This window comes from Melanaphis sacchari, unplaced genomic scaffold (assembly GCF_002803265.2).
Source record: "Melanaphis sacchari strain LSU unplaced genomic scaffold, SCAv2.0 Contig20_pilon_pilon, whole genome shotgun sequence".
NCBI classification, from domain to species: domain Eukaryota; kingdom Metazoa; phylum Arthropoda; class Insecta; order Hemiptera; family Aphididae; genus Melanaphis; species Melanaphis sacchari.
In genome coordinates this window covers 139538-160710 of record NW_020271042.1, presented here as the reverse complement: position 1 = coordinate 160710, position 21173 = coordinate 139538, and the positions used below count along the sequence as shown (strand labels likewise).

Genomic DNA, 21173 nt, shown 5'->3' with positions numbered 1-21173 from the left:
AATTATCGTTCAATTATTTTTAGAATATACTTTATCATTGTTGTAACAACTCAATCTTTATCGTCAAGTAGTATTTTTCTCATTGTACATAATATGTGTACAATCAATTATAAAAAAACTAGTTATACTAGATTGTCACATTTTTCAAGTGGTTCGTCGATTTTATTGCATATTTTATGTTATACACTTGTACTCATTGTCACATACTCACATTAGTTATATACTTATATGCCATGATTTTTAAATATTCCCTTCGGTCCGAAGAAGATAATCAATGCATGTACCAACATATTAAAAAAAAAAGGTTTTTTAATGATTATTTATACTATTTATTCTTGTATTTTATTATATAAATATTTAGTAATGGCGTTGATGTAGATTGTATTTGGTAAAGACAAGTATAAATTAATTACAATTATCATCCAACCGGTTTAAGTACAGATTTCAAACTTTAATGCTTTTTAAAAAAAAAAAAACAAACAAGATGGTTTACAGTTTTTTCTTAAACACAATTTCTACTTCCTTTTAAGTTTTAATTTAAGTAGGTACAATATACAATTAATGAAAAAAATATTTTAGTTCTTACCGTTTTAATATATCAATATGTTGTGAAGATTTAATATGATATTTTGGATATCTCCTTAAAATAATAGACTTTCTTATTGTATTTTAATTCAAAAAAGTATAACTGTAGGTACTTCAAATACTTGAAAATTTCAAAATATAAATGTTTGTATTAGCATAAAGTGTGATTAAATAATATAGGGTTCATTGTTCATTATAAGTGTTTATTCTGGAACTAAAAAATCTAAAAAAACATTTCAGCACAATTTTTATTTTATAAATATTTTAAACTTAAATTTGGTTGAAAAAAGATGTTTAAAAAAAATTATAATTTTTATTATTTGTTCGTGATTTAAGAATATTATTTGCGGGGACTTCCTATTTTTTACGAGTACCTAACTATATAATATTTTATATACATCACATTCACATTTTCAAAACATATAGATTAATTTTAAGTTTCATTGCATATTTATATCACGACTTACAACCTTTTCACATCGTCCTATGGTAAGGTGAAATTGGTTTGAAAGTTAACAATAATGATAAATTACATAAAATATGAATATATACTATTAAAATGATTATTTATTAAATATGTATAATATAATATGTGCAATATTTTTAGAAAAAACAATCAATCTATACTAATATAAAAATAAATAACTTTAAAAGTATCATTAAAAACCACATCATAAGTATAATATAAATCATAAAATAATTTAATATTATAGTATAAAATGTATGCTTTACGTAACCTACGTTGATCAGAATCACTTTGTGTATGCAATGATTTATTATTAAATTCAAATTTAACACATACATTATACAGTGATTTACTTAATGACGTGGTATACTCGACATTTATTGTAAATACAACAAAATGACTAAATTATTTTCTCTTTTTTTTTAATTTATTGATAAATATTTTTTTTATTTCGTCAAAAACCTTGATAATTTAATGCAAGGTTATTGTTTTAGCAGTTGATAAATATTGGAAAAATAAAACCATTTTTATATACACTTTGGTTAATTTATTCAAATAGCAAACTTACTGGTTTTTGAATATTAAAATACATTGGTAACTTCAAGTAACACTGTAGTAAATCTAAAACCGAGTATAGATATTTTACATATTCTAGTAACTATTATAATAAATTATATATTTAGTATAATTTATGATATGTAATGTAGGCATTAATGATAAAAAATATGGTGAACGTGCAAAGCCTAAACCAGTAACAAAGGTGAAAATAACATGTTGTTTTCCCCTATTCGCATAATTATACATATAGGCGTCAATCAGAGAATAACAGAATATCACGCCACCATACGTCATTAAGCGACCCCTATGTAAATACGAATAGAGCGCCTAGCATTTTTAGAAGATAGTCAGCATCAGTCGAAGACCCAACAAGCTTACGACTGTCAGCATAGTTTTTAATGTCTTAAAATCATCAGCCAATAAAGTATTTTATTTAAGTAATTAGTTAAGTGTTTTACTTATTTTTTACGTATCTTTCTCAACCATACGTCTCAAGGTTGTAAACGAACATGCTGCGTCGTTTAAATGAAAATTGTGGTACTTATATTGTGCTACACATTGATCACTACAACACTAACCTAACCTTTTCCGATTACGTAATATAAAACAAGAATAACTTGTATATATTAATTCAACATTAAATAAAAAGTATACATAGTAGGAGAAGAAGTGTATAAATAACATTGTTTAAGGACCGGACACAAAGTTCCATCATTATTTGATCACAGTCAAGGACCATTACCGTTTATATTGTAACGTCATCATGAAAAATATTATTATCATATTCACAATTTTTATTTTTTCTTCATCTTTAACTCTTAGTCAATTGTATCAGTCAACTTATGCACAACAACAGCAACAAGAAATTCCTTTCAGAGAAAACAATTCTATAAGTGATAGACCTATACTACGAGAGTATGATTTTATTGTAATTGGAGCCGGCCCAGGGGGCTGTGTCGTTGCAAATCGTTTATCCGAAAATCAAAATTGGTCAGTACTATTATTAGAAGCCGGTCAAGATGAATCTGTATACACAGATATACCAGCGGCGGTACTATTTTTAAAAACAACAGACTATAATTGGGGTTATTTTGCTGAACCAGCAAAAAATGGTTGTTTTGGTTTTAAAAACAATCGTTGTCCATGGCTAAAAGGAAAAGGCATGGGAGGATCATCAATAACAAATGCAATGTTTTATACAAGAGGAAAAAAAGAAGATTACGATCAAATTGCAGCATTAGGAAATGATGGTTGGGCTTACAATGAAGTATTGCCTTATTTTTTGAAATCTGAAAATAATTCTATACCAGAATATCAAAATTCATTATTTCATTCACAAAAAGGAAATCTACACATCGAACGAGTTAGATACCATTCTCCACGCGTTGACAAATTTATAGAAGCTGGTGGAGAATTAGGATTAAAAAAAAATATTGACTATACAATTGATCCGGAATATGGAGTATCTCGTTTACAAGTCACAACTCTAAATGGACGTCGAGTAAATATATAAATTATTTATGAATAAAATTAATATATTACATAAGTCTAATAAAAGCGCCAGTAATTGGATTCCTTCTATGAAAAATAGATTAATTTAATATTTCAATAAAATTCAATGAACCAATTCTTAATAACTAAATCACATTTAAAGAAAAATTATTTTATTATTTATTCATTGAATGTTTTGTAATTGTTCATATAACCCGCTGAATTAACATAGTAACATAGTACTATTTTTCATTAATTTATTAAAAGCAATTTTTTTTCAACTTAGTTTGATGAAATTTTATACTTTGGTATTGCTTGAAGTAAATTATACTTCAATATCCAAAGTTCCAAATCATTTTATATTTAAACATAATTAACAGTATTTAATAATGGAATCGAGTTTTAGTTTTTCATTGATATTATTATATATTAATAATTTTTTTAAGAATTTCAGCTTTCATTTATCAATAGTTTCAAGTTGATGAATAACTGCACTCATTTGTATGTTTGATTTTTACCCACAAAATAAATACTTTATTGTGTAGGTTAGTGCGTCCAAAGCCTTTATTCATCCAGCCAAAAATCGTCAAAATCTTCATGTGGCGATTCTCAGTAAAGTAACAAGAATAATCATTGATCCAAACACTAAAAAAACAATCGGGGTGGAGTTTATTAAAAAAGGAAAAAATAGAACAGTATATTCTAAAAAAGAAGTAATTCTATCTGCTGGATCCATCAATTCACCACAATTATTAATGTTATCAGGTATTGGACCAAAAGACCACTTAAAGCATCATGGTATACCAGTAATCCAAGATTTACCAGTTGGAAAAACTTTACTTGAGCACTATGGCACGGGTATGTTAACTTCAAGTTTTAAACAATAATAAATCTATAATTTTTAGAGTTTAAAATCTACATTTTTTTTTAAAAATATTTATTTAAAAACTTAATGAGATTCAATCCCACCTATTTTTTTACCATCTATCATATATTAATATGAAATGTGAATTATTGAAATTGTATAATTTAGTTTATTTTTAGTTTTAGTATGATTTACGTACAAGATGCATAGTATTATACATTTTCATATCTAAGCTATAAAAATTGAAGATTTTACAACTTTTTGTGATTTTGATGAATTTTATAGAAATATAAAATTCAAATACCTATAAAAAAATTGTGCTTATATATTTTTAATATTTATACGAAGATATGAGAATATATTACGGTGAATAATTTTTATCAAATACCATCTGTGTGAAAAAGCATAGTGGACTCCGTGACTGATGTTCTCTTATTGTTCCTCTTATTGTAATATAACAAAAACTTTAGCCACAGCAACGCGTGGCCGGGTCAGCTAGTAATTTATATATAAAAAAAAAAAAAAAATGGAAAATCTCAAATGTCTATATATAATTCAAAAAGATTCAAAATATTTTAAAAATTATACTAAGCATATTAGGAAATTCAAACATAAATATTTGGTGAAAATTTGAAATGTTTTGATTATTTATAACATTTTATTTTTATATCTATAAGGTTTTCAAATTGAACACAATATTTTTTGTTTTTCATTAGTTTTCTACATTAACCAAAATAAAGTTAACCGGGACGACATATATTATTAATTGAATCAATGATTGCAAAAACGACATGAGTCATTTTTTTTGTGAAACGTCATGAGTCAGAAAACTTTGAAAGTCAATAATAAAAATTTTTTAATTTTCTAGTTATTAATAAATATTAATTACTTTAAAAAATAAAAATAAAAATATTAAATTTGTTTTTGGAATAATAGACAATGTTCTTTGTATAATTATTATAGACACTATAATATTTTTATTTTAATAATGTTATCCTGATGAGTAAAGTATAGAGATAGGTTTTTAATTTTATTCCACTTATGTAAGACGAAATAGAAAATTATAATATGGTGTGATTAAGTAACTGAGTGACCTATATAGATACGCAGTTATATTTAAATACATTTTATTATAAAGGTGTATTGAACTAGGGGGGAGGCACTACACTAGTTCAGTATTTCGATAAATTTATATGAATATTTTCAACTATTTGATATATTGTTGTAATGAGTTAGGTGTACAAACCAAATATATTATACATTAAAATCACTTCTGTCCTTACTTTTGAGATTACTATTTATAAATTGTAATTTTTTTTTAAATGACGTTAACACTTCATTAGAATTATTTTATATTTATAGATGTATTGAATAACATTATATAATATATATACATATTTTTAATATTACAGCTATAAAATTTGAAGTAAATCAAACTGGACCAGTAATAACGCAAGCTACCTTATCAGACAAACATTTATTTGAAGAATGGTCCAAATATGGTCGAGGACTATTAACAGCACCAGCAGGAGCAGATGGTTTTGGTTATATAAGGACACCATCTGGCAAAGGGGTCGAATTAATATTTGCTCCCATATCAGATGAACCAAATATGTTTATCATTGGTACTGTTCTGTTACAACCAGACGCTCGTGGAAGCGTAACTTTGAAAAACAAAAACCCATTAGATCCACCCATTATGTCCTATGGTTATTATGATAACAATACTACTGATTTAGACGACAATATTTATGCACTTAAATATGCAGTGAAATTAGTAGAAGAAACGCAGGCATTTAAAGATATTGCAGCTAAACTAAGTCCAAAACCATACCCAAAATGTGAACATCTACCATTTAAATCTGACGATTATTGGGCTTGTATATCGCAACATTTAACTAAAACCTGGCATCATCAATGTAGTACTTGCAGAATGGGGGATGTCGTCAACAATAAATTACAAGTTATTGGTATTCAAGGATTAAGAGTAGTAGACAGTTCAATACTTCCAGTTATTCCGCATGGACATATATATGCCCCAAGTTTAATGATTGGTGAAAAGGGGGCAGATATGATTCGAAGATTTTGGTCAAAGTAGTTTATTATAATAAAATGTTTATTATCACTATAAAATAATAATTATTTATTATATTCATTATAATATTATCCTTTATTTATTCTTGTATATGTATTGTATTCTATCAGTAATTGCATATAGTTAAATCTATATAATTATCATTTTTTTTTTTTTTTTTAATAATTAATACAAGTAAATTCAAATCATCATTGTATTTTTATTATAAAACTAAATGTTTACTTAACAAGTAACAATTGACAGTAGTTTTTTATGAAAAATAAATAAATTTAATAATATGTAAATAATTATATTTTATACCAACATCATTTTAAATAAAATGGTAGAAGTAAGTAACTACTTTACTTAAAAGTAGAAGTCGAGTGTACCTTGTCATTAAAAAGGTCACTATAATAAGCGTATTAAATTTGAATTAAATTATTAATCATTATAAGCGAAAAACGAACTTGAACGGAGATAATCTGTTAACTTATACTACTATAAGTAAATATACATATTGCGTGATGTTTTTTGATATTAAAATAATTTATTTTACTATTAGTGTTACGATAGATTGATTTAATTTTTTTTCGGAAAAATTGATTTTATTATTATAATTTTTATTATTTCTATTTTATATTATTATTAACTTTTGAATCAATATTGACTTATTGTAAATACCTATATAGATTTCAGCATTCATGTTTTAAGTAGACAATAATATCATAAAACTAATTTAAATGTTTTTAAAAAGTCATTATGTATATTATAAAATATAGTAATATACGTATATATCCACAAAAAATATTTAATTGTATTCAAATTTAAACTAATACTTATGAAAAAAATAGTTCCTATTTATATAATATAATTTAATAGGTATAATTACAATCTATGAGAAATCGTTATGTACCTATTTGATTTTACTTGTTACCAATATGCCATACTATACAAATATACAATACAAAATTCTGCAAATAAGTTGTAGAGATCACCAGAAATCAGGTCCATTTTTCTGAGTTATTCGTTATCTTTGACGCAGAGTAGTAATAACTATGAATAAATTATTCTTGAAAATTAAAAAATAATGTTTTAGAAATCCTGTTAAGCAGTGACAATTGAACATCAGTCTATTAAACGATGAATTTAATACAACATTATTCTCTACGGAAATAGACTATTGGCATAGTTACTTAATAATTTGTATGTATTTTTATTTTTTAGGTACTGAAGGTGATCTTTACTGTTAAATGTAATGACTAATTCTTAATTTTAATCGTTGAGTAGAAATACATGATATTTAATACAAAGCTCCTCAAAAGTTGTTGATTTCTCAATGAAAAAATGTTGAAAGTCTTTAATCTTAATATTTTTTTTTTTATAATCGCTTAAAGTAGAATTTTTGACAAAAATTACTAAATAAAAATGTACTAATTATTTTGTAGTTAGAAATGCATAAAAATATTTGTTTTTATATTTAAGATTAAAAATTTAAAACAAAATTCTTTTTACAATAATTTTCAACCTATACAAAAAAAAATGTTCTATTTTATGAGTATTTAAAGATCTAATTTATACGACATCAGATATACTATAAAAGATCTACTATATCAAATTTACTCATAAAATAATTATTTTCCCTTAAACAATTTTTGATATTTTGTTGTATTAGAAAAAAGTTACAGTTTGAACTTGAAACGTTCCATGAATACTTATACTAAAATAAAAGTATTTTTACTTTATATCTTCTATAGTTAATATGTATATTTCCATTTTTAAGTTATATTTTTCCACAATTTATGTGTAACTATAGGCATATAAGAACCCGTGAGTGTTAATTTAGTTGCAAATAAGTTTCAATATTTTGGTATTGTTTGTATCTGATGAGATATCAAAAGGGAAAAGACTCCTACCTCTATATAACTATATGAAGTTAATCTCCATCTATTAAATATTGAATTGTGTTGACAATTGTGGGTTACAAATTAGTAATAAAATAATGGAATTGAGTTTCCCGAAAATAACTTAAATATTTGTGTTTAATTTAAATTTAATAATTGTTTTGTCGCACAGGTAAGTGAAACCAAAGCATTTATAAATCCAACCAAAAAATCTTCAAACCTTCAAATGGCAATTTTAGCCAAGTAAAAAAAAATACTCATTGATTCAAAAACTAAAAAAACAAACGAGGTGGAATTTATTAAAAAGGGAAAAATTAGAATGGTATATTCTAAAAAAGAAAACATTTTATCCGCTGAACTAATAAATTCACCTTAATTATTAATTATTGATGTTATCAGGAATCAGATTAAAAAAGCACGCTGGTATACCAGTTAACCAAGATTTACCAGTAGAACAAAATTTATACAAAACCTATGGATTAATCGATATAATAATTTAATATTTATTTGATATTAATTAGTTTTGAGATTAAAAATTGTCGTTTAAACTTCTAATAAACTATAACATATTTACATACATGATAACAATTTGTAAATCACAAGTTTTCAAGACTAAAAGTTACAATTAACTTAATTGAAATAAAATATAATACATATAAAATTATATTAATTATATCACAAAATTGTATTTGTTGTTTAGGTTTGGAATTCCTAGTAAATCAAACGGGTTCAGGGTAACGATCATAGGCGCAATTAGGGGGATTGGCCTGACCACCCTCCCACCCCTCCACCAAAAAAATAAATAAAAATATTCAGATTAGACCTATTAAGAAACCAATAAACGATTAAAATACAAAATTTGTTTTTTTTTTCTGTAGAATTTTGAACATTTCTTTAAATTAGAATTTTCACGACATCCAATCATTTTTGCAAAGATTATAGCCCAATTATTATAAATTATAATACATAGGTGTATCACATACCTATATTATAGATATTATCACATATTAGATGGTTAAAGTCTGTACGGATAAAAGTAGTTGTGGTCATGAATCGTGATCGAAAAATTATAAAAAATAATATATATTTTCAAATTATATTAAATTAAATATTTTAAAACTATTATATAATTTCTAGGAGTTATTGAACATAAATGTTGATGCTATAAAATGTGAAATGAAAGTAGCAAAAAACTATTAAGATTAAATCAGGAAAATGAAATCAATATTGATGGTCCTAAATAAGTTATTAGTTGATCCAATGGTAAACCTATGGTAAGCACTAAGCTTATGATTTATTGAACCTATCAAGGATCAATAGTTGAATAAAATTGTTTTATAACCATGGTATGTAAAACAATGTATAATGTTATCAATATTTTGGCGGGTAAATACAATATAAAAATGATACGATTAGAATTTAGACATGTAGTCGATGTATCAAAGGCAACTATTATTTTATATGTTACTACTATAAATCTATTGAACGAAAACATTATTACAGTAGAAAAATTTTATTTTTTTAAGTATAAAGTATTATACAATATATTTTTTTTTTATAAATATTTAATTATCTTTACCTTTTTGGAAGTCCACGTTTTAAACGCAATCAGACGAATTTAAATTTGAAGAGATATGGGTATTCAAGGGCTGATACCACTTTTAGAAAAATCATGGAGGACCGTTAATGTGTCGGAGTTTTCCGGATGTACTGTGGCCATCGATGCGTATTGCTGGTTACACAAAGGTGTATACACTTGTGCTGAGAAATTGGCAAGAGGAGAAGATTGTCAAGCGTGAGTACAACAAAAAATATTCTTAAAGTTGTATAGGTACTACACTTATAATGTGTACCTTAATGAAATAATATTTGAATATTAAAAAGTCTTCATATATATTATTATCTCGTTTTAACAACAGAATTAATTTCTTTTGATATGAATAATCAAAAATCTGTCTGACATTTTAATATTTCTAAAATTTAAACCAGAAGTGTAACTAAATGAACCGTAAGAAGGTTTTGAGTTTTATAAATTTAGTTTAAATGTTAACAGAATGGTCTAAAGTACTTTTTATGTTGTTTTTTATTTTGAAGAATAATATTCATAGAAATTGTTAATTTATGAAAAGAATTGAAAAATATATTTAACATTACTGAAAATGTATTCATTAGAAAAATGTTGTTAGTTTGTACACTTTCAGAAATGTTGACTGTTGTGTTACAAAATATTAAGCATATTCATGCAATTTGCATTAGCCTAACTAAGATTTAGATGTTATAAGTATTTAAATCAATTACATTTATTTTCATATATGACATTAGACATTAGTTGAGGCTAAAATTGGACAAAATGAATTAAGATCATCCAATTATTTATCAATATTTTATAGTTGTAAATATTCACTTATATTTTTTATACTTGGCCCAATTATATAGTGTATAAAGTTTTATTTAAAATATTTCTATAATACTATACTCAAAGCTAGCTTTAGCAGAGGCCAGCGGAGCTTATCCCTTAGACCTCAAATAATTTCTAAGGCGTTTTCTTACAATAATTGATCTAGGCATCGTTTTACTTTAAAACTGGCTCTGGTTTAACTTTACAGCTTCATACTGTTTCTACTGACATTAGTAATAATGCATATTATTAACAGAAATTAGAATGTTCAATTTTAAATAATAAGATTATTTTTTTAAAATAAATAAATTTAAAATCTATGACTAAAAGATTTTTACAATTTAATAATAATTAGTTTTAAGTATAATACTACTTTATTTAATTTAATTTTGTGATTTTTGTAATTTTTTAGGTATGTATACTATTGTATGCGATTTGTGTCTATGTTGTTGGATCAAAATATTAAACCAATTTTAGTTTTTGATGGACAACATTTACCTGCTAAAGCTGATACTGAAGCAAAACGGCGAAAGTAATAATATAATAATTATTTTAATTATGTCAAATTATTGGTTCTTACATTTCTATAATTCATTTTATTTAGATTAAGAGAACAAAATCGAAAGAAAGCAGCCGAATTAATGCGTTTGGATAAAGGAAAAGAAGCTTCATCACTTTTAAGGCGCAGTATCGATGTTACCCATAAAATGGCACTGAATCTAATTAAGCGATGTAGGGAGATTAATGTTGATTGTATTGTAGCACCATATGAAGCAGATTCTCAATTAGCATATTTAAATTTAAGCGGAATTGCTCATATAGTTATTACAGAAGACTCAGATTTGTTGCTGTTTGGTTGCAAACGAGTAAAATAACTGATTTATATGCTTTGAATATTTATAAAAAGTCTTATATTTATTATGCTTACAGGTGTTATTTAAAATGGACCTAAATGGTGCTGGTATATTAATTGAACAAGAAAAATTACATCTATCAATGAATATTCAACCTGAACAGTTTAGTTTAGATAAATTTCGTTATATGTGTATATTATCAGGCTGTGATTATTTACCTTCTATTCCTGGAATAGGATTGATTAAAGCACGACAATTCATTACTAGAACAAGTGAACCTGATATCTACAAAGTATATTTTCCAATAATTTATTCTTATGTTTTTTTTTAATCCAATAATTAATAAAATGTTATTGTTTCAATATTTTAGGCACTTTCAAGATTAGGATCTTTTATGAATATTAAAATTCCACCTGAATACCGTGATCAATTTATGGATGCTGATCGCATGTTCCAATACCAACCTGTATTCGATCCATTATCTCGTCGAGTAATACCATTAAACGATTTATCAGACCTTAATATACCTGTACTTGTTTCAAAACTAACTAAGGATCAGGCTTATCAGCTTGCACTAGGAAATATAGATCCTTTTTCTTTAGAAATTATGGATGATTGGGATCCAGATATTCAATTAGTAAGATTATACTCATTATACTGATAACATATTATATTTATTTAATCGATTATTGATTTGGGGGTTGTAGACTTCTAATAAAATTGTGAAAAAGAAAATTATTCAAGCTCGCCATAAAAGTATTTGGTCAAAAGATTATCAACCATTTAAATATAATTCTGAACAATGTACTCGTGAAATTATTAAGAGTACTTCAACTTTAAGTCCCAAGGTCTCCAAAAATGTCAATCATTCTTCATCAACTCATCAATCATCAGTAGTAAAAAAACGTCTTCCTGGTACTTATTGTTCAATATAGACACAGACTCCTAAATTAATTTTTATATACTACTTATATTTTTTTTTTTTAGTGACTGAAGATGATATTCTAAATACTCTTGATGAAATTTATGAAAATGAAAAAGTCTTGGAAAAATGTGACATTATTACTAAAGAAAAACATAAGTCTATAAAATCAACATATTCCAAAGATTGTAAAATTACAGATAAACTGTTTAATTCAAAATTAGATATAGATGAAAATGAATCGCCTTCATTTTTAAAACAGTTATCTAAAAGAAAATATACAGTTATAGATCCAGATGTACAAATAGTTAGTGGGTTAGTTATTAAAATTTTTTTATTTTGTTTGATTAAATATTTTATAAAAACTAATTATTCTAGGTACTTTTCTCCTCCAACATCCAATATTAGTGAAGTTGTTGAAGAAGAATCAATAAATCCGTTTAAATGCCGCAAGATTACCATTTATAAAAATAAAAATACTAATGACAATTTGAATATCTCTTTAAATTCTAGTAATATTAATGAAAACAATTTACTGCAGTCTCTTAAAAACAAGGAAGTTGAGACAAAAACATTTGACAAAAAACTGCCTAGTCAAATGCTATCAGCCTTTAGTTGGAAAAGTTACTCAAATAGTAGAGTGGTTACAAATAAAGAAGAATACAGTGAGGAACAAAAATACCAAAACAACTCAAATGATTATACTTCAGTAGAAGATGATACTAAAAAAGTAAGTATAATATCTTACATATATATTATTATGCTTCAAGATTTAAATTATTTAAGATACAGTTAATATTTGTGTTTTTTATTAGGTATTATACTATTATAGTTATGAATGTAAAATTAAAATACACTTAAAACAATTGGTTTAAAATCATAAACATTAGAATATTTTCATTACAGTATCCTCTTATAATAGTCTTACATGATTATTTTGTTTATATAAATTATACATGAATTTAACTTGTTATAAAATGTATATAAATTAAAGTACATCTAATCTATAGAAATAAAATATTTTCATTTTATAATATAAAATAAGTATACATTTCTTATAACTCAATAATAAATAATATGAACGATTGTTTAATATTCTATAAGACATGTGACAGTGTAACTATCCTCTATTATTAGCAGGTCAATCATGAAAATGATATAGATGAAGGATTTGGTAGTCAGAGTACAAAAGAAACAGACAATTTTTCTGTGGTAACACCGAAACAGGTTAAGCGTTCATGTCCAAGGACCGGATTATCTAAAAGTACTGGGAAAAACAATCAGACTCTGTTGTCCAAGTTTGGTTTCAAGTAAGCGATTGAGATTAATTTTGTTACAATATTATTCAAATTATTATTGCTTAATTTTACAGAAGTGGTGAAAAATTAAAACGTTGAGGACTTTTTCTCAAATAATTTCTATTCACCCTAAGACTGATGACAAATAAGCTTGTGTTATAACATAAGCTTGCACTATTCTGTATATATATATATGTTATTTTCATTGTTAGGTTTAGATTATTTCACAATTAATGTTTTTATAAAGGTTATCACAAATAAAACATTACTCAAATTATTGTATTTTGTTTATTTGACAATTTTCTAAACCATATCTGTTTAAAGCAATTGAATATTGAAAGCCCTAGCTGAAGCATAGTCTATTTTTTCATGGCAAAATTGAAGTTTCAATTTATATTTTATTATAAAATATGACACGTGTCTAATAATTATTTTTATACAATGGGTATAATTGTAGAACTTGTCCTTCATTTAAACAATAAATTAATGGTAAAAAAATTATATTTCAAATCAATAAAATCTTTTTTAATTAAATAAAATACATTAATTTGCTTTAAAACTGTGTAAAATGTTAATTATTGGCATTCTATTCGAGTCAATTAAAAATTGTCATTTTTATGAAGAAAACATAGGTATGTGTAGGTATAGATATAATTATTATATTGCATACATTAAATATTATTTATTGTTCCTAACTCTATATAAGGCAATCTATCATTACAACTTGTTCCCCCACACAATAAACAACTAAAATTATACAATTTATTACGACCAACAAATGGAATGTTCATATAGATAAATAAAATTGATTTTTTTTTTTCATAAAAAAATTGAAAAATATATAAATGTGCTAACTTTTTCTATATTTTAATACGCTTCAAATATATATATAATATTTATATTACTTAATGTTAAGTATTTACAATTAATTGGTACAAGAAAGTAAAAAAAAAAATTAAATTAAAATAAAATAAAATTATCATTTAAATATTTTTACATCATATTAGTAGCACCCATTAAAACTTGGGATTTTTTACTTATTACATTCAATGCATGCGTATTACTATTTATTGAACAATAATACACACATTATGTTCATGTTTTACACACTAAGATAAGATCCAGAAAAATTAATTTTAATATCTTGTCTAATAAGTCTACCTAGATAAATTTGATTAGGTATGAAAAAAAAAAATTAAGAAAAAAAATCACAACATTTACAAACTCATAGTATGTTTGGTACTTAATTATACTTTTAACATGAGGACGTATTTTATTCAATTAGACAAACAAATATAGGAAATTATTTCCAAATGAATAGCTGCAAAATAAATAAAATTCCTATCATTGCTACACTGATTTGAATGGATTGAAAATCAATTCAGCTGTAACTCAACCTTAGGTGCAGTATACAATGATAATATATATAATATAATATATTCATGTTAATATTAATACATTTTAATAAAATATTTCTAATTGTAATAATGAAACTAATTTTTTTTTTTTTTTTTTTTTTTTTAATATAGTTATACATATAAATAGATTTGATATTTAAGTAAACATATTTACTTGAAGAGCAAGCAAAAAAAAAAACCTAATAAAAAAAAAAAACACTCTTAAATTCTGATGATGCCATACTTTTAGTCAAAAATAAATGTTTAAATTGATTTGCATTCATGCATAAAATAATACATTTAGGTAATCAAAATATATTTAACGTATACTCTGAATAATAAAACCTCTATCACTACAAATATATTTTGGGATTCGAGTTCAAGAAAAATCAATGAATAACTGCAATTTTGTTAAGAAAATATAGATCTTTTTTTAAAAAAAAATCTAAGAATAAAACAAGGCAGTTATTATGACCCTGAATGGGCCTCACTGGGATGTCTTAAGAGTTGAGGTTGACTACCAGATTGAATATGCCTAATAGGCTGTAGTCCCAAGATAGTTGTATGAAGAGGAGTCGGTTGCAAGCCAACTTGTTCAGTCTGTAAATGTTGTATTGATTGGACAGCTGAGGTGGTAGCATTACGATTTCTAGATGGTGGTGGATCCATATGTTGTCGTTCATGTAATACAAGGTGATTTTTTTGCATAAAACTTTTACCACATTTTTGACAAGCAAAAGGCTTATCTTTACATGTTGCATTTGGGTATTTGACATGATGCTGTTGTAAGCCATGTTTTTGAGTAAAGCCACGGCCACAGTCTCCACAATAGTGAGATTTTTTATTGGCTACAACACCAGATTGATGTTGTGATTGATGATGATTTTGTACATTCGCAATACCATTTGATACACCTTGTACACTTTGTTTCAATGTAGCAGCTAGACTACAAATATCAGATAGGAAACTATGGTCACCGATGTGTAATCGCATATGAAGTGCTAGTCCTTCGTCACTAGCAAATGTTTCACCGCATTCACTATAAATAATTATAAATATTAATCTCAATACTTATTCATAAATTTTTTTTTAAATCAAAAAAATTAATTAATAGGTATACCGGCATGCTTTGCTTGCAGTTGCAGTATAAGGAGATCTATGTACTGGCGTCGATGAATTAAGACCACAATTTCTTACGTGAACTAATAATGTGCGTCTTTGTAAGAACTCTTTACCACAAGCAGGGCAAGATTCAGGTATACGACCATGCTGCCGTTCATGATTAACCAATTCAAATTTACGCAAAAATGCTGCTCCACAGTCTGGACATACGAATGGTTGTGTTCCTCCGTGGAATCTTGAATGCATGACTAGATGTTCTTCACGCGAGAAAGTCTCACCACAAACCTGTAAGCATTACAAATTTGATAAGTAATTTAACACACTATTCAGAAAGATCCATTTTAATCAAAGAATTGCTTACAGAACATGAGTATGGTCGTTCACCAGAGTGGAATTTTATATGAGTGGTCAGATGTCGTTTCTGGGGAAATCGACGGCGACATTCAGGACATTCAAATGGTCTATCTCGAGTATGTACTCTTTCATGACTTACCTAAAATATAATTAACATATATTAAGAAAAATAATTAAGTGAAATAGCCATATTATTGTTGAATGAAATACTAACCAAATGATGTTTTAAGGTAAAACTCTTATTACATTCTAAACATTTATATGGTCGTTCTGAGCTATGCAATAGCAAATGAGTACTTAGACAATGTTTGAGAGCAAAAGTCTTTCCGCATTCAGGACAAATATGAGGTCGCTCACCAGTATGACCTCGCATATGAGTTGACAAATGATGTTTCATTAGAAACGTCTTGCCACACTCTTCACACCCGTGGGGACGTGCTTTTGGAGGCTAAAATAATTATAATAGAATTAGTAAATTGATTAGTAGTGCATTCTATTATGATCTTACTTGTAACGGTTTGATTTCAACACTAGAACTGGAATCGTGATTGACAAGTGCTGCAACTGCTTGCTGCTGTTGCTGCTGATGGTGTGTATTCAAATTTGGATTACCAGTTTTACGTGTGAAATACTCTCCGTCAGTCGTAGACAATTGTATCGGCGGCGCCAAAAAATGTCTAGCTTCTTCGTTCATAAAAAACATACTTCGAAACATGAGATTGTTGCTCATCGTTGTCACGTCATTCTGGTTATTTTTTTTGGCCGCAAGCCGAATATGTTGTCCAGTCGTAGGCCGGCCCTTCTTTGTCGCTTTGATCGGTTTCGGTTCGTAGTACGCAGAACCTGAATTGGCCAACGGCAGTGCACATGCACTGTCAAGGTTCAGCCGTTCGGTCAGATGGTCCGTCACCAATCTTATTGGCTGGAGACTGTCATTGTACCTATGAACAACGACAACAATACTGTAAGTACACTATACGCGATTCGACACCCACGGGCGACATTTCGCAAGCATTAGTTTAACTTACCTTTTTAACATTAACTTGCAACACGAAGACCTGAGAGACTTCGGGAAACGGCTATATTGCGTACGGTCACGCACAGACGACAATCGAAGGAGACGCTAGCCAAGCAGTGGTTGAGACCGTTCGACAGCAAGAAGTCCAAAACACTTGGGACGCGCGCGCGCGCATCGTCGTCCCTAGATCTTGTCAAAAGCGCAACGATAGGACGCAGCAATAATCCCGAACGGACGGAAAAACTACCTTCCTAAAGAATTGGATTTGGCATCGTAAACAACGGAAAGCGTCAATGACATCTTCTGTTGTGTTGATAACGTTCCGCCATTTTAATTGTGTAGGTGAGTCGTCGGAGGGTCGTCGCGACGATGATTACATGCGCGCGCGGGGAGACAAAAAAAAAAATCGACAAAAACGTTGAGAGCGAGTGAGAAAGAGTAAAAAAGCGAAAAGGTGTATTAACCAACTGTCGGGATGGGTGGAGGAACAAACGACACAATAATATCATATCGAACAAAGAGCATAAACTGCAGTCACCGTATACAATTACGCGCGCAGCTCTATCTGGCGGACTGTGATCCATCAGTCATAATCGTTTCATCCATGATAACGCCCCTCGAACAACCAGCCTCCCACTAATATTGAATAATGCAACCAGCCACAGTTTCAATTCGTTTCCGCCAAAATTTAAAAATGTTGTTTGACTTCCGTTTCCGATGAAATCATTTACGATACCACTGATACGAGTGACGTTTTAGGTTAGATTTTTTTTGAAACGTGTTTACAACAACCCAAAGTAATTTAGTGGTACAAAAAAATTACAGAAACAGTGTGTATTATAATTTAAAACAGTAACAAAAAATAATGACAACCACATCTTATATATTTCATTCACAAATATATATATATATAATAGTATAATATTAGATAGCTAACTAGCATAACATTTGGAATATATAATCAGTTATAATAGCTATCTAGTTACTACACATATCTGTGATTTCATACATAAAATGCTTATAAATACTGATAAGGATAAATTATGCATAGGTAATTTATATTTTTTATATATATAAAAATTAAAGTTGTCAACGTATAGTAGCATTATTTAATTTGCCACGGACAACGCTGTGTGAGATCAGCTAGCCAAAATATAACAATAATTAATAAGACTAAAAATATAAGCACATAAACCAAATACTACTGTTATGATAACAACAATTATTAATCTTTAGAAAAAAATAAATATTTCAAAATTACCTATATTTTTATCTATTGAGTATTTTTTTAAGATACTTATTATGAAATACTCGATACATAAACTAAAAATACTATATGTCATAAACTCGGTTGGCGAATACCTTACTTATCAGGTATTGCAGTTATAATTATAACTAATTATAATATCAGTTAGGATATATTACTATGTGCATCAACGCATCACTGTGTTATTTTATTTTTTGCAGTACCTATTCATAAAAATGTTTGATTATGATTTTATTAATATCCACAAATATTTATTTAAATGATAAATTTATTTGTTTAAGAATATTTATATTATTAATATTAATTGTTTAAATATTTTAAGTATATACTATATTGTAATTTTTACATATTTTAACTTAAAAAAAGAAAAATTCATACTGTGTGATGTACTTCAACGGAAGTATTGTAAAACGCTAGATGTCGCGTCATATATATTATGCTCCTGATTTCAATTATTACAAAAGATAGGTAAGTGATTTTGTCTTTTACGAACAAAAATATAAACATTTTATAGTTTTTTTTTCTTTAAAGTAAGACTAACAAAAATTATTTAAAAAATGATTGCAAATAATTTTTTTAATTTATAACTAAAATTTTTTTTAAATAGGTATATTTTCTATTAAATTATCATACGAAACCATTTTTATTATTATGCATTTATGTGATAAAATAAATAATTATAATAGTTGGCGTCAGCGTCGAGTTGGTAAGGTATCGACCTACCAAGTTTTAGAATTTCTAACATTTTATTACAGCTACCGTACAGTTAAATAACTCAATCCAATTATATTTTCTACTTATGTTTTACAAATTATCATTAAAGAAAAAACAAATTAAAACCTTAAACTCATAACCAGCCCATAATTTGAGCGGCCTATCGAGTTTCGGCAGAATACGATTACGCACAGTGCTTGAATAACAAAGGATATAATTTTAACTGTCCAAAGGCGTACAATTGCGCATGAAATTAGGTGCGTCATTTCCAAATTTCTTGTTTAAAAAAAATTTATATCATAATTATTCTTCTTAATATTTAAATACAAGATACAAATACATTCATTCAGAAACTAAGAATATTATAATAGAAAAAATATGTTATCATACCGTCTTAAAAGACAAAAATTGTCATTAAATTTGCGTAAATAACACATTAGCACATAATAAAAAAAGTAAATAATTCAAAAAAATGGATAAATTATATTTAAATTAAATTTTAAAGCCCCGATACCTGTTTCTAACTATGGCCAAATACTTGAGTATATTTCTTGGTATTTTATTTTGTATATAATCTCTGTGTTGCTCACAGATAAATTCAATTATTTTAATTATTTTTTTGATTTTGGTTTGATTATTTCTTTGGAAATTGTTGATAATTTGGTAACTATTTCTGCCTAAGTTTCCCATAAAGGTAGTTATAACAAAAAATATCGGCAGATGAGCACTATTATATTGTGCGTTATATATACTATGGAAACTTTCAGTTCTGTTTGTAGTTCTAAAAATAAATAGCGTATAGTAAACAAAATTTTTTTTTAAGACTTATTACTAAATATTTACCTAGGATTTGGTAATGGTGTCTCAGCCCATAAAAATAGGTAGATATAAATAATCAGACATAATATACGTTTCCAAAAGATAATCTGAAAATAGTTGTCCAACTGCAATATTTGGTCACACTGCACTTATAAGCTCAACAAAAGCATCCTAAACGTCGTTTGGAGCGATAAAAGAAAGTCCAAAAAATGATTTAAGTCATACTTGTAAATTATTACTCTTATTGTTATATGTCATTTTTAATTTTGTGTCACTATTATTTTAAAAATTGATTTTGATTAGTTATTTTTAAAAATATTCATACTTAATTCAACTTACTTTGCGCCACCAAGCTTGTCCCAAGTGAAAACGGTATGCTTTAATTTGTACAGTTGGAAATACTTTTTTGTTGCTTCAATAGCACCAATTTCAAAATCAATATGTAATATTTTAATTTTAAAAATTAGTGACTGCTTTTCGAATCTACTTATTAAATATTTCCATAGCAATTCACAATAAAGATAATAATTCTCATCTATTATAAAAGTATGATATAAAATATAACCAATTACTTCTTAGTGATGGGAAGTTTATCTGGTATTGGCAATAATAAGTAACAAACTATATATTATATAATCTACTACATATACTATCGTACGGATTTACCATGGTTTGGCAATGTTGCTTAAAAGTAAAAATAATATAGCACGCGCAATCGTGCGCTTAAAAAGGTACCGTCGATAAGGACCGCGCGTAATCATATCACGTCCCCGAGGTCCTCAGTTAGTAGTAATTCACCGCCTCAATCCAGCCTTGGTTGATGACTGGTGTAATGGTGATTTATTAGTGTGGTATAGGAACTTGAGTACCTCATTTGAGGAATATATATTTGTTGCAAACGAGCATTTATTTCAAATAAATCTTAAAACCAATTACACAAGGAAAAATAAAAGGTGTAATTTGATATTGAGTAATACTTGAAAATATGATTGGTATATTTATTATATATTTTATGATACTTAATATTTTTATTGAATAATTTAACAAAACTAAATGCATATTTTGTTATT

General features: G+C 26.7%; 3 protein-coding genes and 1 pseudogene across 4 annotated transcripts; 2 read left to right on the top strand and 2 right to left on the bottom strand.

Moving 5' to 3' along the window:
- Window positions 1–2292: 2292 nt before the first annotated feature.
- LOC112593570 (glucose dehydrogenase [FAD, quinone]-like) lies at window positions 2293–6137 on the top strand. Its single transcript, XM_025338029.1, has 3 exons — window positions 2293–3110; window positions 3646–3958; window positions 5378–6137. Exons 1-3 carry the CDS (start codon window positions 2373–2375, stop codon window positions 6061–6063), a joined length of 1737 nt encoding a protein of 578 aa, XP_025193814.1. The 5' UTR covers window positions 2293–2372; the 3' UTR covers window positions 6064–6137.
- Window positions 6138–9451: 3314 nt separating this feature from the next.
- On the top strand, window positions 9452–13922 carry LOC112593510 (exonuclease 1). Of its 2 annotated transcripts, none has more exons than XM_025337919.1 (10): window positions 9452–9735; window positions 10751–10870; window positions 10943–11204; window positions 11269–11484; window positions 11563–11829; window positions 11900–12107; window positions 12180–12429; window positions 12493–12844; window positions 13255–13424; window positions 13487–13922. In XM_025337919.1, exons 1-10 carry the CDS (start codon window positions 9575–9577, stop codon window positions 13509–13511), a joined length of 2031 nt encoding a protein of 676 aa, XP_025193704.1. In that variant the 5' UTR covers window positions 9452–9574; the 3' UTR covers window positions 13512–13922. The 2 variants fall into 2 exon arrangements, with proteins under 2 accessions (XP_025193704.1, XP_025193703.1); XM_025337918.1 differs by having other exon boundaries at window positions 13252–13424.
- Window positions 13923–15008: 1086 nt separating this feature from the next.
- On the bottom strand, window positions 15009–17750 carry LOC112593509 (gastrula zinc finger protein XlCGF57.1-like). Its single transcript, XM_025337917.1, has 6 exons — window positions 17314–17750; window positions 16794–17226; window positions 16500–16733; window positions 16293–16424; window positions 15930–16216; window positions 15009–15848 (listed from the first exon to the last, which is right to left on the bottom strand). The coding sequence occupies exons 1-6, from the start codon at window positions 17322–17324 to the stop codon at window positions 15278–15280; spliced, it is 1668 nt and encodes a 555-aa protein (XP_025193702.1). The 5' UTR covers window positions 17325–17750; the 3' UTR covers window positions 15009–15277.
- Window positions 17751–19776: 2026 nt separating this feature from the next.
- LOC112593646 lies at window positions 19777–20361 on the bottom strand (annotated as a pseudogene).
- Window positions 20362–21173: the final 812 nt, after the last annotated feature.

Coding starts and splice junctions, on each gene's coding strand:
- LOC112593570 (XM_025338029.1), top strand. CDS start 2,373: ATGAAAAATATTATTATCATATTCACAATTTTTATTTTTTCTTCATCT. Junction 3,111..3,645: donor CAACTCTAAATGGACGTCGA/GTAAATATATAA, acceptor TTTATTGTGTAG/GTTAGTGCGTCCAAAGCCTT. Junction 3,959..5,377: donor ACTTGAGCACTATGGCACGG/GTATGTTAACTT, acceptor TTAATATTACAG/CTATAAAATTTGAAGTAAAT.
- LOC112593510 (XM_025337918.1), top strand. CDS start 9,575: ATGGGTATTCAAGGGCTGATACCACTTTTAGAAAAATCATGGAGGACC. Junction 10,871..10,942: donor ACTGAAGCAAAACGGCGAAA/GTAATAATATAA, acceptor CATTTTATTTAG/ATTAAGAGAACAAAATCGAA. Junction 11,485..11,562: donor GTGAACCTGATATCTACAAA/GTATATTTTCCA, acceptor TCAATATTTTAG/GCACTTTCAAGATTAGGATC.
- LOC112593509 (XM_025337917.1), bottom strand. Junction 16,734..16,793: donor TTGAAATCAAACCGTTACAA/GTAAGATCATAA, acceptor TAATTATTTTAG/CCTCCAAAAGCACGTCCCCA. Junction 16,217..16,292: donor AACGACCATACTCATGTTCT/GTAAGCAATTCT, acceptor TAATGCTTACAG/GTTTGTGGTGAGACTTTCTC.